Here is a 15,362-nt window from a genome sequence, read left to right on the forward strand (position 1 = left end):
TAATATATTACTGGTTTTACAGTATTTTTAACAAATGAATACGACGTCCTTTTTTAGCATAAAATGTGTCCTTTAAAAACATTACAATATCTTACCAGCCCCAAAGTACACACAAATAAATGTGCACATATAGATTTGACAGTTGGAAAGGTTCAGCTGCAATATGTGCTCAACATCCTAATGATGCCTCATCAGTTGTCTAAGAGCTCTGTGATTTCCCCAGATGCAATGCTTGGTCAAAGTAAATAAAGCAATGAAAAACAGAGGCTGAAGCAAGCAGGCATTTTGAACATCAGAGACGGAAAAGAACCTTTTAGCATAGGCGTGCTACCAGTCTCCAAGCACCACAATATTGCGTTCTCTCATAGTCTCTTCCTAGACAGGCGATATGGATAAATCTGCCTCGCTGGATCTGCCTCAGTCAGGAAGCGAGAGCAAAAATATCTAGCTCATAAACTATTTATCTTTTCCAAGCTGATGTCTCTCCCTCCATTTCCACATTTAGTTGTCAACACCAGCAGACCCTCCTTCTTTATTGAAGCTTTGATTCAGTTCCCAACTTGTCAGTTTTGTTGAGTGCTGTATGTAATAAAGCAGACAGTTTGGAGGCAATACAAAAGGATGAAAACGTAAGACAGGGAGTCTGTGAGTAATGGAAAACATTTAAAACGGCAGATCCCGTCAGATCAGATGAAATTTGGAAGGCAGCAGGTGAGTTTGATCAGTTAAAATAAGTCTGTGAGCCACACTGCATCAGATGAAATGACAAAGCCAAGACTGTGGGAGGCAACAGGCTGATTATAAAGGACTTCAGGAATTTAGGCTCTTTACTGAATACAATTATAAGCTCCTAAAGATCTAAATCTGATCCTGTGAGATTATCATCTTACTTCATTCTTCATTTACGGATTGATGTCGACTGATAGGGTTATTTTATATCAATTAAGCTGTTAGAAAAGTTAAATTGCACTAGTTCTCTTGAAACACTTTTGAAATAAGACATCAAATAGCCAAATAAGTACGTTAATTTAAGTTAAATAAGTCACGTAACTGCTAAACTCTCAAGTAACGTTAACAACCGTTTGTTTTGAAAACAACCGGCGTCTAATTTTGACAGTCTGAGCTGAGTTTCAAATAAACAAGCAAAATATCACTCTCACCTCTGAAATTCTTCCTCTGACAGCGTCTTCCACCGTGTGAAGTTAAATATAGCAGTATATAAATAACCAAAAGTGCTTAAATTCAAAGTTTTCAAACGGTTTCAAGCAGCAAGCACCAGACGCTGCTGCTCGTGGTAACACTGTGGACGCGTCTCCATGGAAACGGCGCGTGAGGCTGGCTTTCCAGCAGTACGTGTATTATTACGTATGTATGTCATTGACGCTGTAAATGAAAACACAAAACATCGATTGTTGAAAATTTTTATAACTATTGTAATGCAATTGTGTGTGTGTGGTGGGGGGTAAGAAAAACATTTGTTCTCGGTGGGTCAGAAAATAGCACAAAAGGGAAGATGTGCGGTTTTCTTTTGACTGATTTCAACAGATGCGTGTTCAAATAATAACCTACTGGAATGGCAGTATGTTTATATATTATGTTAGCTTATAATACTCCAATGTCACACATGGCCTTGTCTCCAGAGAGACATAATTATTATTCTTTCTCGAACACTGATGACAAACTATTGCCTTGCTGAATTCAAAGTAGCTCAAGGATGCATTAAAGTACTGAAATATAGAACATGGGTGAAAAAGACATGCTGATTGTAGCTACTGTTTAGTTAGTAAAAGATAAAAGGGCCATTTTAAGCTGAAGGTCTATTTAATAAAACTCAGCAGTACGCTTTGAACTCCTTTCCACAAGTAACTGGAAAACATCCGGAGGCATCATCAGTGGCTCAGTGCACTGATACAGACATGTATATTATATGAATAGACCCCAAAACAGCTTTTGTGGATTTATCAAAGTTCAAGCACTGCCCCACACATCTTTTAAAACCCAAACTATTTGTTTGTCATTTTTATCTCTTATCTTACCACTCTTAAAATGGCTCTGAGTGCAAATGGACAAGCTGTAGGATTTGTACAAGTCATCTGACCCTGGGGAGCCGATCTGTGAGCCTCCATTCACTCTTTCTATGTAACTACAGCAACTCAGATGGTGCACAAATCCCCAGATGCCATTTTCATTCCCTTTTTTCTGCATCAAAATGGTGAGGAGCAGGACTTTGACAAAAGGTAGCAATGGGAGTTGAAGTTCATGGCTCGGGTCTATAATCTTTTATTTAAAAATGAGATTAAAGATTAAACCCTCTAAACCCATTGGATGAAGAAGGTGCACTTTCAGTGTCTGATAATGTCACTCGCACTCATTCAACCTCCACTCATAATGCATTCCACTTTTTGATTATAGACACAGAAACACACATAGGCGTACACTCCCTACATTTCTCTCTCTCACCCAAGCACACTCCACTGAGATATATGGCTTGACAGACCCCTCTGAGAATCTGAGTGCAAGTCAAACTATATTTCCCCACTGGGACCTAAAACGCTCCCCGTAATGCTATGGCAAACAGCTTTGCATTGCTCACTGGATTGTCTTCTGCAGTTTATTAAATTATGAGCTAATGCACCTTTTGCACAAAAATATCATTCTCTTGTCTTGAGCAGTGAAAAAGACAAATAGGAAAAAATAGGAAATAGGCAAAAGAGGTATGATAATTTTTTGAATATGAATTTAAATGCAACAGGTTTTAGTGGTTGCTATTATGGACAACCAAGAGTAATAGAAAGAGAGAGAGAGAGCTGCAGGGATGACATATTTTTCTCAGCCAAACCCCAGAAATGAGTAAGCATTTTTGCACTTCTTCATTGTCCCAAAGTCAAAGGGTTTTTTTTAATGGGTTTTTGTTTAAATGCTTGAAATATGGTCTGTGGTTAACATAAGCTTAAGATATTTTCATGTTTAATTTCATGACAAAATACATCAGTTATACCCCTTACGATTTTTTAAAGCTTTTGATTGTCTTGAAAAAGGTGGACGCTAACAAGTTGCTAAATGGGACTACAAAGGTTTTGGGGGACATTAATTGTCATCACACAGAACAAATAAACTCATACTCACTAGTTTGCTTCCACAGCCTCATTGTGTTTATAATCGTGTTCTTGCAAACTATTTGAACTCAAACTTTCAGGGAATTTTTTTAATTGAAAGAGTTGTCGGGAAGCTTAATGGCCATGCAGCCTTGGTGTAGTTCGTTTATAGCCTACATTTAGCTATTATCTATAGCTATAGCGAATGGATTTAGGCTTCAAAATTCATAAAAGTCATGTTCGTTGGTTAAGATTACCATGATAAACAAAATGGTGCTGTCACATTTACTGTTGCTCAGCAAAATTTTGTGAAATTCCAATCGCAATTGGAGTCATTCCAATAGGAATCCACTTAATCAGGAGTTTTGAGTAAAGTCCAAAAAATGAGTTGCTTGAATTCACCACACTGACCAATAGAAAGCTGCTTGGTCTGAAAGTGAGTTCTGCAATTTAAACATTGCTATGCTATTGACATAAAACAATGGATCTCTTTTTGCCATCAAATGCTAATGCATCCACATCCTAAAAAGTCATTTGTTGGTCACGTAGCATATTTTCTGGAATAATCCAAAAACAAATGGATGGTGATGCTAACGTCAGGCTTAGCCTACAAAATACATCACTGTAGCACTCCATACATACGGGTGAGTAGGTCTCAGCAGGAGACACGCCATACAATGGATTTAAATTAATTTGATTGGAATAGAATGTGAGCACGAATAAGCAGTGAAGCTAATGAGAGCTTGAGCACAAAATAATGTGTAAAATAATGTGCTCTCGTTGCACAGCCTCAGGCCTCAGAGTCTCTGAGACAGCAGCACAGCGTGCTTTATGTTCACAACGCACATGATATATGAAGACCATACATCGAAACGGACGGACGCGCTCACACACGCGTGCGGAAACAAGCTCACATGCAGGGTTCTGTTTCACACGCGCTTATAAAAGTCAAGAGGGTTATGAAAGCCTTATGTCATCGCCAGAACACAACATCTGGGTCCCTCTAAAAGTTTTAGAAGTTGCAAATGAATAATGACATTCTTCTGGTGGTTTTCGGGGAGGATAATTACGTAACCCATTTTTTAACATCGTCACATATTGTGCTCGGCGTTCACAGGGCATGCCGAGGCCTTGTAGAAGAGGTAGCAGCCGGCAGCGACGCGCACGTTTTGACATTATGCATTCATCACGAACAGGGCCAAACATCTGATGTTCCTTATGTGGACAAATGTACAATGCATTTACACTTTTTTCCATCTAAAAGAATCCATCTATGCCCTTTCATAACCCCATTTTACCCGCAAACACAGTCGGTCTGTAAAAATAATAGCCCTCTAAAAATATATGTTTCCAGTGCGGGGAACCGAAGCATTCTGAGGTAATCAAATAAAACTGCCCTCAAAGCTTTTAATAAAACATGGCTGTGTAGGGACACTCTTTTTTTAAGATTAATGGCAACAAGGGGATTCTCTTTTTTTCCACTCGTTCCTTTTATTTCTCAATAATTCATTTGCGAAGGGACGAAACTAACAGTTTATGTTTATGTGCGGTATTGGCTGAAAGAACTGTCGCTGAGAGGATGAGAAATCAGTCGGGCCACTGCACATTTTCCAGCGGCCCTTAATTAGCGTCTGCACTTAAAAGGCCTGACGGTTCCAATATCACAGCTACTTTTAATATCTCTGGCCCAGTCGCTCATGTAATTATCGGACAGGGGTTGAATAAGGATACAGTGCTTTGGCCATTTTTATAACACAGTTATTCTGTTTCGTTTTATGTTTCTTTGAGAGGTTTCCACTCTGGAGAATTTAAATGAATAAAGCGCTCCGTAAAATGGAAGCTGATTAATACGCTCATTGAAACATTAAAAGCCTTATAGCCTTGTAAACCCGCCTTGCAAACAGCTTTATTGGCTTAAGATATTACATTTTTACTTGTTTTGCTTATTTATTTATTTAATTTTTGGGTGCACTAAGTATATTGAACGCAGCACTATAACCCAAAGCCATATTACAAGCACTTCTACAAAACACCACTTTACAGTACAGTCATTTTTCCCCAGTCATGCATAGCTGAGCTTTCCCTTCCACCACAGCGGTAGCAATAAAAAGTCAACAAATGCTAAGTCCTGGGGTGCAAAATAAACATGTAAATTCTTCATTTATGGCATGATTTGTATACCGTTTAACTAGTATGAAGTGGTACGGCCGTGGCCTTCATTGATTGGGGCAGGCATTAAAAGATTAAAAGGTTTATCATCTGTCTGCGTTGTTGATGGCAGCCAACTCGAGTCATTAGTGCCATTAGCATTAAGCCTACCCCATCAATAACAGTCTGGGTGAGTGATCCGGCCCCCCGAGAGAGTGATTCTGGGGCAGGGACAGCGCAGCCAGCTTAGCCCTTGCTCTTCTGGAGTCCCTGATCTGCTTGGGTAAGTCTGTCCAGGAAGATGAGTCAGCTATAGTGGGAGAAATTAAGAGAGAGAGATGAGGTGAGACAGGAGAGAGCGAAAGAGAACGGGGACCTTCCTGTGTCAGAGCTGAGGTTAGGTGACATCTTTCAGAGGAATGAGTGAAGACATTTACTGCGAACTTCAAAAACGTGTCAGTATTAGACATTGAAGTTTATACCAGTGGCCACCCAAACATGCCATCCATGATGTGATTTCTTCATCGAAACAGATTTGGAGAAATTTAGCATTACATTACTTGTTCACTCATGGATCCTCTGCAGTGAATGGGTGCCATCAGAATGAGAGTCCAAACAGCTGATAAAAACATCAGAAACCAGCTACAGTCCATCAATGAATGTCTTCTGAAGCAATAAGCTGCGGGTTTTAACAAATTATTGTGATGTTTTTATCAGCTGTTTGATCTCTCATTCTGACGGCACCCATTCACTGCAGTGGATCCACTGAAAAACAAGTGATGTAAAGCAAAATTTCTCCAAATATGTTCCAATAACGCATCAAACACCTTTACATCTTTTATGGCCTGAGGATGAGTAGATTTTTGGGTGAACCATTCTTATAAGTATAAAATAATACTTTTGAGTCAGTTCTCTCTTTTCACTGAACTGGCCAAACAGGTTTGCAAAATGGTCTGAATTGATTTGCATTAATTTGGACTGACATGAATTCTCTTAGAATTATCTGAAGCGATTTCTCAGTCAGTTACTTGAGAACAAACAGTGCTGGATGAACTGGATATTCACCTACGATTGAAACAAAAAGCTACTTTTGGATAGGTGACTTTGAGAAAATGCGAGTAAGCGGTCATTTGCTTCAAAAGTGTTTTTGTGTACAATTGCAGAGTTGTTTTCCTATATGAACATCTCCTAGATGAATGACTGTTTCATTGGTTTTTGCCATTTTCATGTTGGTTTTAAAAGGTTTAAAATGCATCTAGAGACGCTTTCATTTTGCTGAGGTGTACTGTTGCTCTCATTGATCATTTGGTCTGAATAGTATGCATAATAGTTATATATTATAGAAAATGAAAACAACTCTCCAAGTTGGATTTTTAAAATTAGCATATGCTTTTTAGTATTTTGCAAAAACCCCTTCCGTGCGTGTGCCCTCAGATGAAATCCTGTAGGCGCCCCTGGTGTTTACATGTTGACAGCGGTTGGAGTCACTTTGCGTTGCAGTGTAAGAGTGTGTTGTGTCTGTAGCAGTGTCTCAGCATCAGCCTGTATTCACTCGGCTGTCACCATGGTGGTTTTCCTTACAGTAACAGTGGGGAATGAGTTGTGTCAGTGTGTCGATATGACTGTAGTTGACACCCACCACACTGGCTCCAGAGCTTCCCACTGACGATCTCATCGCAGTGCACGTCTATCACGGTGAGTGTTGCTGTCAGTCAGTGTCTCCGCTGTGAAGAGCTTGCAGACATAGAAACACATGTACTAGTGTATTCACTGGTGTCCTAACTGACCACAAGCACTTCACACTGGGTCTTTTAAAAGTAACTACATCATTAGGCACACTTAGAATCTGCACACTGATTGGAACGGGATTTTGGACCAGTACGATTTCACTGGGTAGGGCTACAAAGCAGAAATAAACATAAAATAAAATAAAATAAAGTGACTGGGGTTTTAAATCTGTATTTAACCTCAGAATGATCTCAAAGTAAGTCTTACTTTGTGGTAGCGGCGCTTTAAAAATAAATTATTATAATCTTAATTCAAGTTTTAAAGGATTTTGAAAATGACACTAATCAGTGTTGAGTACTGTAGGGTTAACCCTGCCTGGTTTACATGTTTGAAAATGATTTAACAGTTGAAAACATTAGAAATTTATAAAAGTAATCAAAAAGTATAGGCTAATCAAACGTAATCAGTTATATTACTTTAGTAAATTGAAATAGTTACACTACTTATTACATTCTAGACAGGGTAACTTGTAATCTTTAAACTATTACTTTTCCAAAGTAACCTTCCCAACAATGATAGGCAATTTATAGGCAATTTTTTTTTTTTTTAGTAACAAGTCGGCTTGAATACATATAGAAAAATTCCATGCTAAAAATTCCCCTTTCTAATCTTTCAGTTTTCTTTAATCTTTCACCATTTGTTTTTATTTACCAACCTATAAAGTAAGGATACACAATACTTTGATACTGATAAGCCAATTTTGTAATTGAAAAAAAAAAATAATTATTATGTCCAATAACTGATGAATGGCATTGATAAAAATTGTATTTAAAATTGACAAACAAAAAACTAAAACAAATACAAAATAAAACTAAATCATTTTGGGAAGTGACTAATAATTGAAAGATTATATACTGTATGTGTGTGTGTATAATATATATATATATATATATATAATTTTTTTTCATTTAACAGTAATATAAAATTATTAGTGTAAAAATAAACAATAAGTAAATGATAGAATATATAGATATAGAAATCAGCATGAAAAATGAAAATACCAAAACCGATAAATTAAAAATTTTTAATATGTGTGTGACCTTTATTCAACAGAGCTGTGACTATTTTACTTATAAAGGCAGCTTAAAGCTTTAGTAAATTAACCCAAACATTTAATAAACAAAACGTTGCAGAACACATTCAAATTCTGTAGAAATCGGCAATGCTTTCTGCAGAATTCTGTGGGTGCAATCAGATTCAGTGCAGGTCTACAAATCAGTTTAATTACATCCTATCTTAAGCTCTTTCATATCTGTAATACAAGTAAAACGTAACATGTGTCTGCACAAAACATAAGGCCAGTAGGTGAAAGACAGTGGATTTGCAGTGGATAAGAAGGTCAGTTTATTGTCAATACCCGTAGGTCAGCCATTTTGGCTCTTCAGCCGACTGTCAGTGCCAGAGTGTGAAGTATTTTGGTTCTACAGCTCGTCGTGAATTGCAGGGCCATCAGTCTGGTCCAGTGCACCAATCATGAGCAATGCCCCAGTGCTGTTGTCCCTGACTAGTATAATGAAGGAATGATCCGCATAGAAGATTTTTGGCTTCTCCACATCCTCATCCTCATGCATACCATCCTTGCTGCCAGACTCAGGGGCCAGCTCGAGGGACGTCCAATGCAGCACGGCTCGCAAGTGGAGCTTCCCCCGTCCCAGGCTTGACGCAGTGGAGAAATCAGCTGATGTCTCGTTCCATGCATCTACCAGGCCTAAAGTGGCTAGCTGCTTCTGAGTGAGAGTAAAGAGGGGAAAAAACAGAAGTAGGGAAAAAGAGTGCAAGAAAACAGAGAGAATTTAATGTATTTTCATACAAAATGATTTCAGATTCAGAAGGCAGGTGAACACTAGACCAAAAAATCCTTCCCTACTCCAAATGACTAAGATGGTGCGAATCAATTATGCAGACTACATAAAAGAAAAGCTCAAATATGAACCAATAGAGACCTTGAAAAATTAAACATTCATGCCCTTTTATCACTCCCAATGCTGAAAATGGAAAAACAGACACACACAGACCAGTCCTCTTCAGACAGGTAAAATGGACAAATGAAAGCAAAACATAAAGAGTGTCACTGTAAATCAATAATGTTTCAAAAATTCGGTTGTTTCCCCTCTTCATTGTCTCCCCTTTATTTTAAAGGCATGACAGATGCCCTTGTTGGCGGTGCGGGCGGTACAAAGCATGCGACAGGAGCTGAAGACGGTGGCCGAGGGAGAGCTGCTTATGAATAATTTAAAAAAGATCTCTCTGACCTCGGCCCGCTTTTGTTTTCCTTTCAGATATGAATTTGGCAGAAAGATGCTCGATGACAGGTAGTTTATATTCCCCCTGGATGAGATCCTGGATAAACGACAGTTACCCGCATAGAGAGAGAGAGAGAGAGAGAGAGACTGCGAGGGAGATGGCGAAATGAGGAAGAGGAGATAATAAGTGAACTGCTGTGGGAAGATTGAGAGACACCCAACGTGTTTGTGAAAGCCGAGACCGAATGGCAAGTGCTTTAACTGAATGATTAAGCACTCTCGCCTAAATGACTATTGTAATTAAAACAGAGCGCATGCACACTCTATCTTGTCGCAAAAATGATGCAAGCTCACTGGGAATGGCTGAGTTGGCGTGCTAGCTAGATTTGTGCAAAACTCAGAATTAAGGACTTGGCTCCAAATCAATGAATAAGTTGAAAATCTAATTGAATTGTCCTCACCTGACAGGAAGTTAAATTGGATTTTGCATTAGAACGACAGAACAGCAATTCAACAAACGTATGCATTCTGGGAAAAGAAAAGTTTTATAAACCTGTTTATTTTTACACTTGAAGCAAAGCTTGGTCAAATTTGCTGTTCTATTTAATAATGTAAAAATTACAGTATGCATTCATTGGAATTCATTTATTTTTATTTATTTAAATTCAAACTTTCTTGTTGTTTTTTCATTTTTCTTGATATGACAGTGGCGATCTGACATGAAGCGAGTGGGAGAGAGAGACAGAAACAGGACTGGGAAAGGCCCATGAGGCGGGATTCAAACTTTGGACACCTGAAGCACAACTGCGCCATACAGTATATCGGAGCACTGCCTACGAGGCTATCAAACTTGAACTGCGATCAAACACTGTATATACCAAGACGGTAAGTGCAACTTTATTCACTTTCAGCTGAATAAAGGGGCGTTCAGACAAAATGCGTTTTTGTATTCCACTGGTTCTGCTGGTTTCCCATAGTTTTCTCTGTAAACGGACGTCTTTGACTTTTGTACTCACATGACTTGGCATTGTGCTCAAGTTAAAATAAGTCTGACTTTTTAAAAACATCTTGAGACCTTTTTTCCACTGGACCAACATGAAATATATGCTTTTTTTATGCTATTTGAGAACAAGTAACTATATTTATGGGATAGTTCATGTCAAGGTTTTGTTTCTAATTTTAGAAAAATGTTATTTAAATGTGAGTTTGGCCATCAGTTTTTGAGATTTCACTATTTTGCCATTCAAGTAGATAGGAGTTGGTCTTGCATGCCTAAAATAGCAGCCCCGAGGCATTGCAAATACGGCCACTGAGTGAACTGGCTTTTCTTCGAAAGGGACTTTGAAGTAATTCTGCATCCTGTTTGCTACCTCAATTCAAATTCAGCAATTAAAAGCCATTCTCAATTCAATTTCGAATGGGTGCACAACCCAGGCGCTGGCATAGTGATTTGAATCAGAGGTTGTTAAAAGGGAAAAAAGGTGGAAAACAAGAGAAAGATGGACGGAGAGGTTGATAATGAGGCAGAGAGGTGGGGGAGGCTGTCACCTGCACTAACACTGTTCAACCCTCTGCGGTTCTCTCTCTCTCTCAACAGTCTCGGCACACACCTGCACTAATGCACTTCTATTGTCCTCATCCATTATTCTCCTTCTCCTACCTCTTTCCTCCATCACTTCATCACTGCCTCATCCTGTCGGCCGCTCAGCCACCTCTGTGGCATCCTCATCCCTCATCTGACCATCCGCCGCTTGTTTAATTCCTCTCTCGCCTGCTCTCATGTGCTCCCTGTCTTTTTCCCGCTCTGATCCGAATGTCCAGGCTTGTATCTAAGCATGTATTTATGTTCCGGAGACTGACGGTCTTTCCTCTCTGTCTCCTGAGGCTTTCTCACCCTCTCTGGCTGCTGTATGTCCTTGCTATTCAGGCTGACACCGCATTGGGCAAATTTATTTCCCCTTAATTAATTCTCTGTGTTGTCTCCGAGGGTTTTTCCTCGCACCTCTCCAGCTTTCCCATTGTAACTTTGATGTTTTCCGGCACTATAGATGCAGATCCGCTCCTTGGCCACGTAGCCTTGACCCGAAGCAGCTTGTTGCCACAACCATGACATGGCGCCGTGTGTTACTACGACAATGCTGTCTCCAGCAATTAGAGTCACATGCAACATTAGCAGACATCTCCCAGCCTGCATTGTGACAGGCTCTATAAATAGCACGCCTCTTTCTTTGTCTCGCTCCATCTCGCTCTTTCTCCTTGGGATGGCGGCACCTCTCGGGATCTGCGGATTTGCTGAGGTCACTTCATTTTTAAAAACAATCAGCGTTTAAATATTCAACGTGGGCTGTCGTCGTGCAAGCGTTCACCCTAGAAGCTCCTCGGGGCCTGACGGTCAAAAAAATGCTCATTTCGCATATTCACTTAATCCAGATCTCCAAGATGCCACACAGCTATTAGCTTGGAGTCATTTGAAGCTAGTGAAGCTTGGCCTCGCTTCTACAAAATCCAATGGAGCTCACAGGATGCCCTGAAGGAGGAACAGGTAAAACCTCCCTAGGTGCAGTGAGCCCCAAATGAATTAATGACACGTTTGCGAAGAGAAGACATGCCCAGTAGGCAGCGGGATTGAGTGATGGGTCTGCAGATGAGTACGGTAGTTTCTGCACTGGAAACAGATGAAAGGAGGCTAATAAATATCATGTAGTAATATGGCACACAGACTCCCAACTAATGCAGTAAATGTGATGGGCAGATGGAGGAAAACGAGAGAGGGAGAGAGATGGAGCGAGGAGGAGGGCTGTGTAAACATGGTTCAGCTCTAATGCTGCTCATTGGGTGGAAATGGAGCGTCTCTATTTTCCTCTCTTCTCACTCTCTCTTCCTGTCTGTTTCTTTCTCAAGCCAAAGTTCTCCAAATGCAGCTCTCCATTTTTCAGCAAACTCTGCATTATACTGTAGCATAATTCAAGCGCATACATCAATAAACACAACTACAAAAACATACAGCTCATGAATAACGCACAAGAAGAAACAGCCCTGGAGTCGACTGAATGTTGTATTTTCTATATAACATGATGGTGCATGCGATGTAAGGGGTGGAGATGGCCCAGCAGCGGCACATGGCTCCAGCAACTGTTTTATTCAGCCTCGCAGCATCACGGCAGTCAGTTTGCCTTTCAGAAAACGTCTCGGAAATTATTCAGTGGAAGAGTTCTTTATCACCGTCAATGTCTCATTTACATTTTCTGTCTCTCTCTTTTTCACTTTCGTCCCCTTCTTCTTCACACATAATATTGTTATTATTATTTTTTTGTTGTTTATCCTTTGCATCACACTCTGTCACAAAGAACTTCACACTGTTTATCAGCATCCTGGAATCACAATCACAACAACTGCACACAAGAGAAACTGGTTCAAAACAGAGCTGTGTTAACACATGAAATGGATATATTAAATTTGAAGAATTAGTGTGTCAGCAACATTGACATTTCATTACAAATGCTAATGACATAAACAGTGCTGGGAAAACAAGCACTGATTCCAAATTGGATAAATATATATACTGTATAAAAAATATCTGAAGTGACTGATTTCCAAAATCTGTCATTTTGTTAAGAGAACTTGTGTTATAAATTATGTATAATATACTTAATACACCATCATTTTTTGTACTACATAGTGGAACCACTGATGCTCAACTTAAATGAACAGTGTGATCACTGCAAATGAGCAGGTTGCACAGTGAATCAAAAACACTCCTGAATCAGTCGAAGCAGTTACAGAACCCTCCCCCAGGGGGAGCCTCCAACTTAAGTTAAGAGATGCATAATGTTAGGGTCACACAGGGTAGCCAGGAGTCTGCTAACAGAAACAACTGCTATAAGAGAAAACACACTCAATTTTTAAAGGCATAGATCATTTTACAGCACTACAATATTCATTTCTTTGGTATCTGTAAACAGATACTTCATCGGGGTTACTCCATCCTAAAAATAGAAAATGTTGTCATTAATTATTCACTCATGTTGTTCCAAACTCACAGATCTCTTCATTCATCTTTAAAACACAAATAAAGATTTATTAAACCTGAGAGATGTTTACTTTGATGTGCTCTATGTATGTGACTTGATCAATGTTTATGTGTAAATAAAAGCCTAAATTAAATCTGTTCAATCATGTCTTGGAATAAACCACTCCATTTATATAGATATATTTACGAACTTAATGCATCAAGGTTTTGATGAAATAGACTTTCAATGTAGCGTCAGAAATCTCTTTGGTTTCATTAAAAATAATTTTGTATATGTTTCATCAAAGTTTTAATCACTTTGAAACAACACGAGAGTAGCTGATGACAGATGATGAGAGTAACTGATGATTTAAAAAAATAAATAAATATGAATCATGAATGATTATATATATTATGAATGATTCAATGATTTCAGGGGTCATTTTATAAAAATAATTAATGTGTTAACAATTTCTGTCTATTTTTATTAAATATAGTCATCACTATTTCTGATTTTCTCATTTGGTGCCAGACTGATAAGAGCAGTAAAAAAAAAGGACAGTGTCTTATTTCCATTTTTTTCATCAGAAGCACTAAAAGAATCATTAGTGTAATTAACAGAATACAATTTCATGGCTGGCAAGAAATATTTATGACAAATAATCATATAAATTCACTTGCTTTTGGCAAACGCAATGAAGGTTTAAAAAAAAAAAAAAGCCAGTTCTAAACTTCAGTAAATTATATATTATTATACATAATAAACAGGACGTCGATATTTGTATTAGATTACGAATAAGCATTTTATCACGGTGTGGTACTGCGCTCTAAAACACTTGTTTAAACACAACAGGCTTTTCCCAAGTCCTGGCATACACACCATATCCACTTCATGACCTCATCAATGAGTGTGTGTATGTTAGCTTGACTCCCTCTGTCTCTCTGGCACACACAGAGAACTGTGCAATCCAATTACAGCCACACTGGCATCCACAGGCCTTGGCACGCTACGTGTGTGTGTGTGTGTGTGTGCGAGAGAGTGTTTTCTGTGTATCCCTGCGTCAGACTCTTAAGGTCAGTGTGTCTGGCTGTGTGTGTTTGCCAGGCATCAGGCAGACGGTGACCCCTCGACCCCTCGTGCTCGTTATGAAGTCCAGACTCAATCTCTTGTTAGCCGCTATCGCCTGGCACTAACCGTTCCTGAGCTCCGGCCCCGCTGCCTCACCACCAGAGCGGATATTTTTATCCGGCTCGCCCGCTCTCCTGCCCTTTCCCTGTCTCTTTCTCTCTCTCCAGCACTCAACCCCATTCCACCTCCCTCACAACCACTCACCTCTCCAGCTGCACGTCAGTCCAATTTGGGTCATCCTGCCCCGAGCCGGGCCCCCATAGCCACGCAGCACGGCTACATTAGCGCATACGCAAGAGCACGGATTGGAAATCAGGATAATGGCAGCTCCTCCTGAGACCGAAGACGTCCACGTGGGAGCGTGACAGAAGGCCTAGAGCGACTTGAGAGTGACAGAGCGTCTAGTGGCCATGTTGGAGGCTGAGGCTCTGAGGCGAGATGATAGATAAAAGGTGGAAACGCTATTAACGCCTCGAGAAGAAGGCTGTGTTTGCTCACTTCGACCCGATCGGAGAGGGAGAGGGAAGCTGCACTCGCCGCACCTCTTCTGTTACTGCCCATATAAAAGCAGAGGAATCAAGTGTCTCTGACCTACAGTGATATTTCTTCAGATACTACAAGAAAGAGAGTGTGTATGTGTGTGGCAGAAAAAAGAAAAAGCCAGATGAGAGCATGAAAGAGCAGAGAAACAGACAGAGAGCAGAAAGATGTGGAGAGCGAGGGAGCAGCAGGAGGACTTGTCAGAGAAGTAATACAGCTCTATTCATGTCATGCAGCCGTGGCAGGACTTTTCGGCCTCTTTCCGCACGCTGGGGCATCACTTATGTGAACACAGCAAGTCCAAAAAAGGGAGTCATGTCTGGGCTGTCGGTGGGTTTCTTTTAAAGCAAGCTTCTAGGTCTCTCTTGGGCATCCTTACCGCTCATGTTAATGTCAAAATCTTGTTCTTC

The 15,362-nt window shown here is 39.8% G+C and overlaps 2 protein-coding genes across 9 annotated transcripts in view; both read right to left on the minus strand.

The window, feature by feature from the left end:
- dnah2 (dynein, axonemal, heavy chain 2) overlaps positions 1-1,299 on the minus strand; it is a 135,366-nt gene extending 134,067 nt beyond the window's left edge. Inside the window, 1 exon segment of the mRNA XM_058781820.1 lies at positions 1,161-1,299. The gene's annotated coding sequence lies outside the window, so the exon portion shown is untranslated.
- A 6,742-nt stretch (positions 1,300-8,041) lies between these two features.
- Positions 8,042-15,362, minus strand: part of serpinh2 (serine (or cysteine) peptidase inhibitor, clade H, member 2) — a 76,808-nt gene continuing 69,487 nt past the window's right edge. For 7 of the 8 annotated variants that reach the window (XM_058783225.1, XM_058783224.1, XM_058783228.1 and 4 more), the window contains one exon: positions 8,042-8,758. In XM_058783225.1, the coding sequence (XP_058639208.1) occupies positions 8,453-8,758 (306 nt within the window). In that variant the 3' untranslated portion in view covers positions 8,042-8,452. The remainder of the gene's footprint in view (positions 8,759-15,362) is intronic. The other variant, XM_058783229.1, reaches the window with a different exon arrangement.

This window comes from Onychostoma macrolepis, chromosome 07 (genome assembly GCF_012432095.1).
Source record: "Onychostoma macrolepis isolate SWU-2019 chromosome 07, ASM1243209v1, whole genome shotgun sequence".
Lineage (NCBI taxonomy): Eukaryota > Metazoa > Chordata > Actinopteri > Cypriniformes > Cyprinidae > Onychostoma > Onychostoma macrolepis.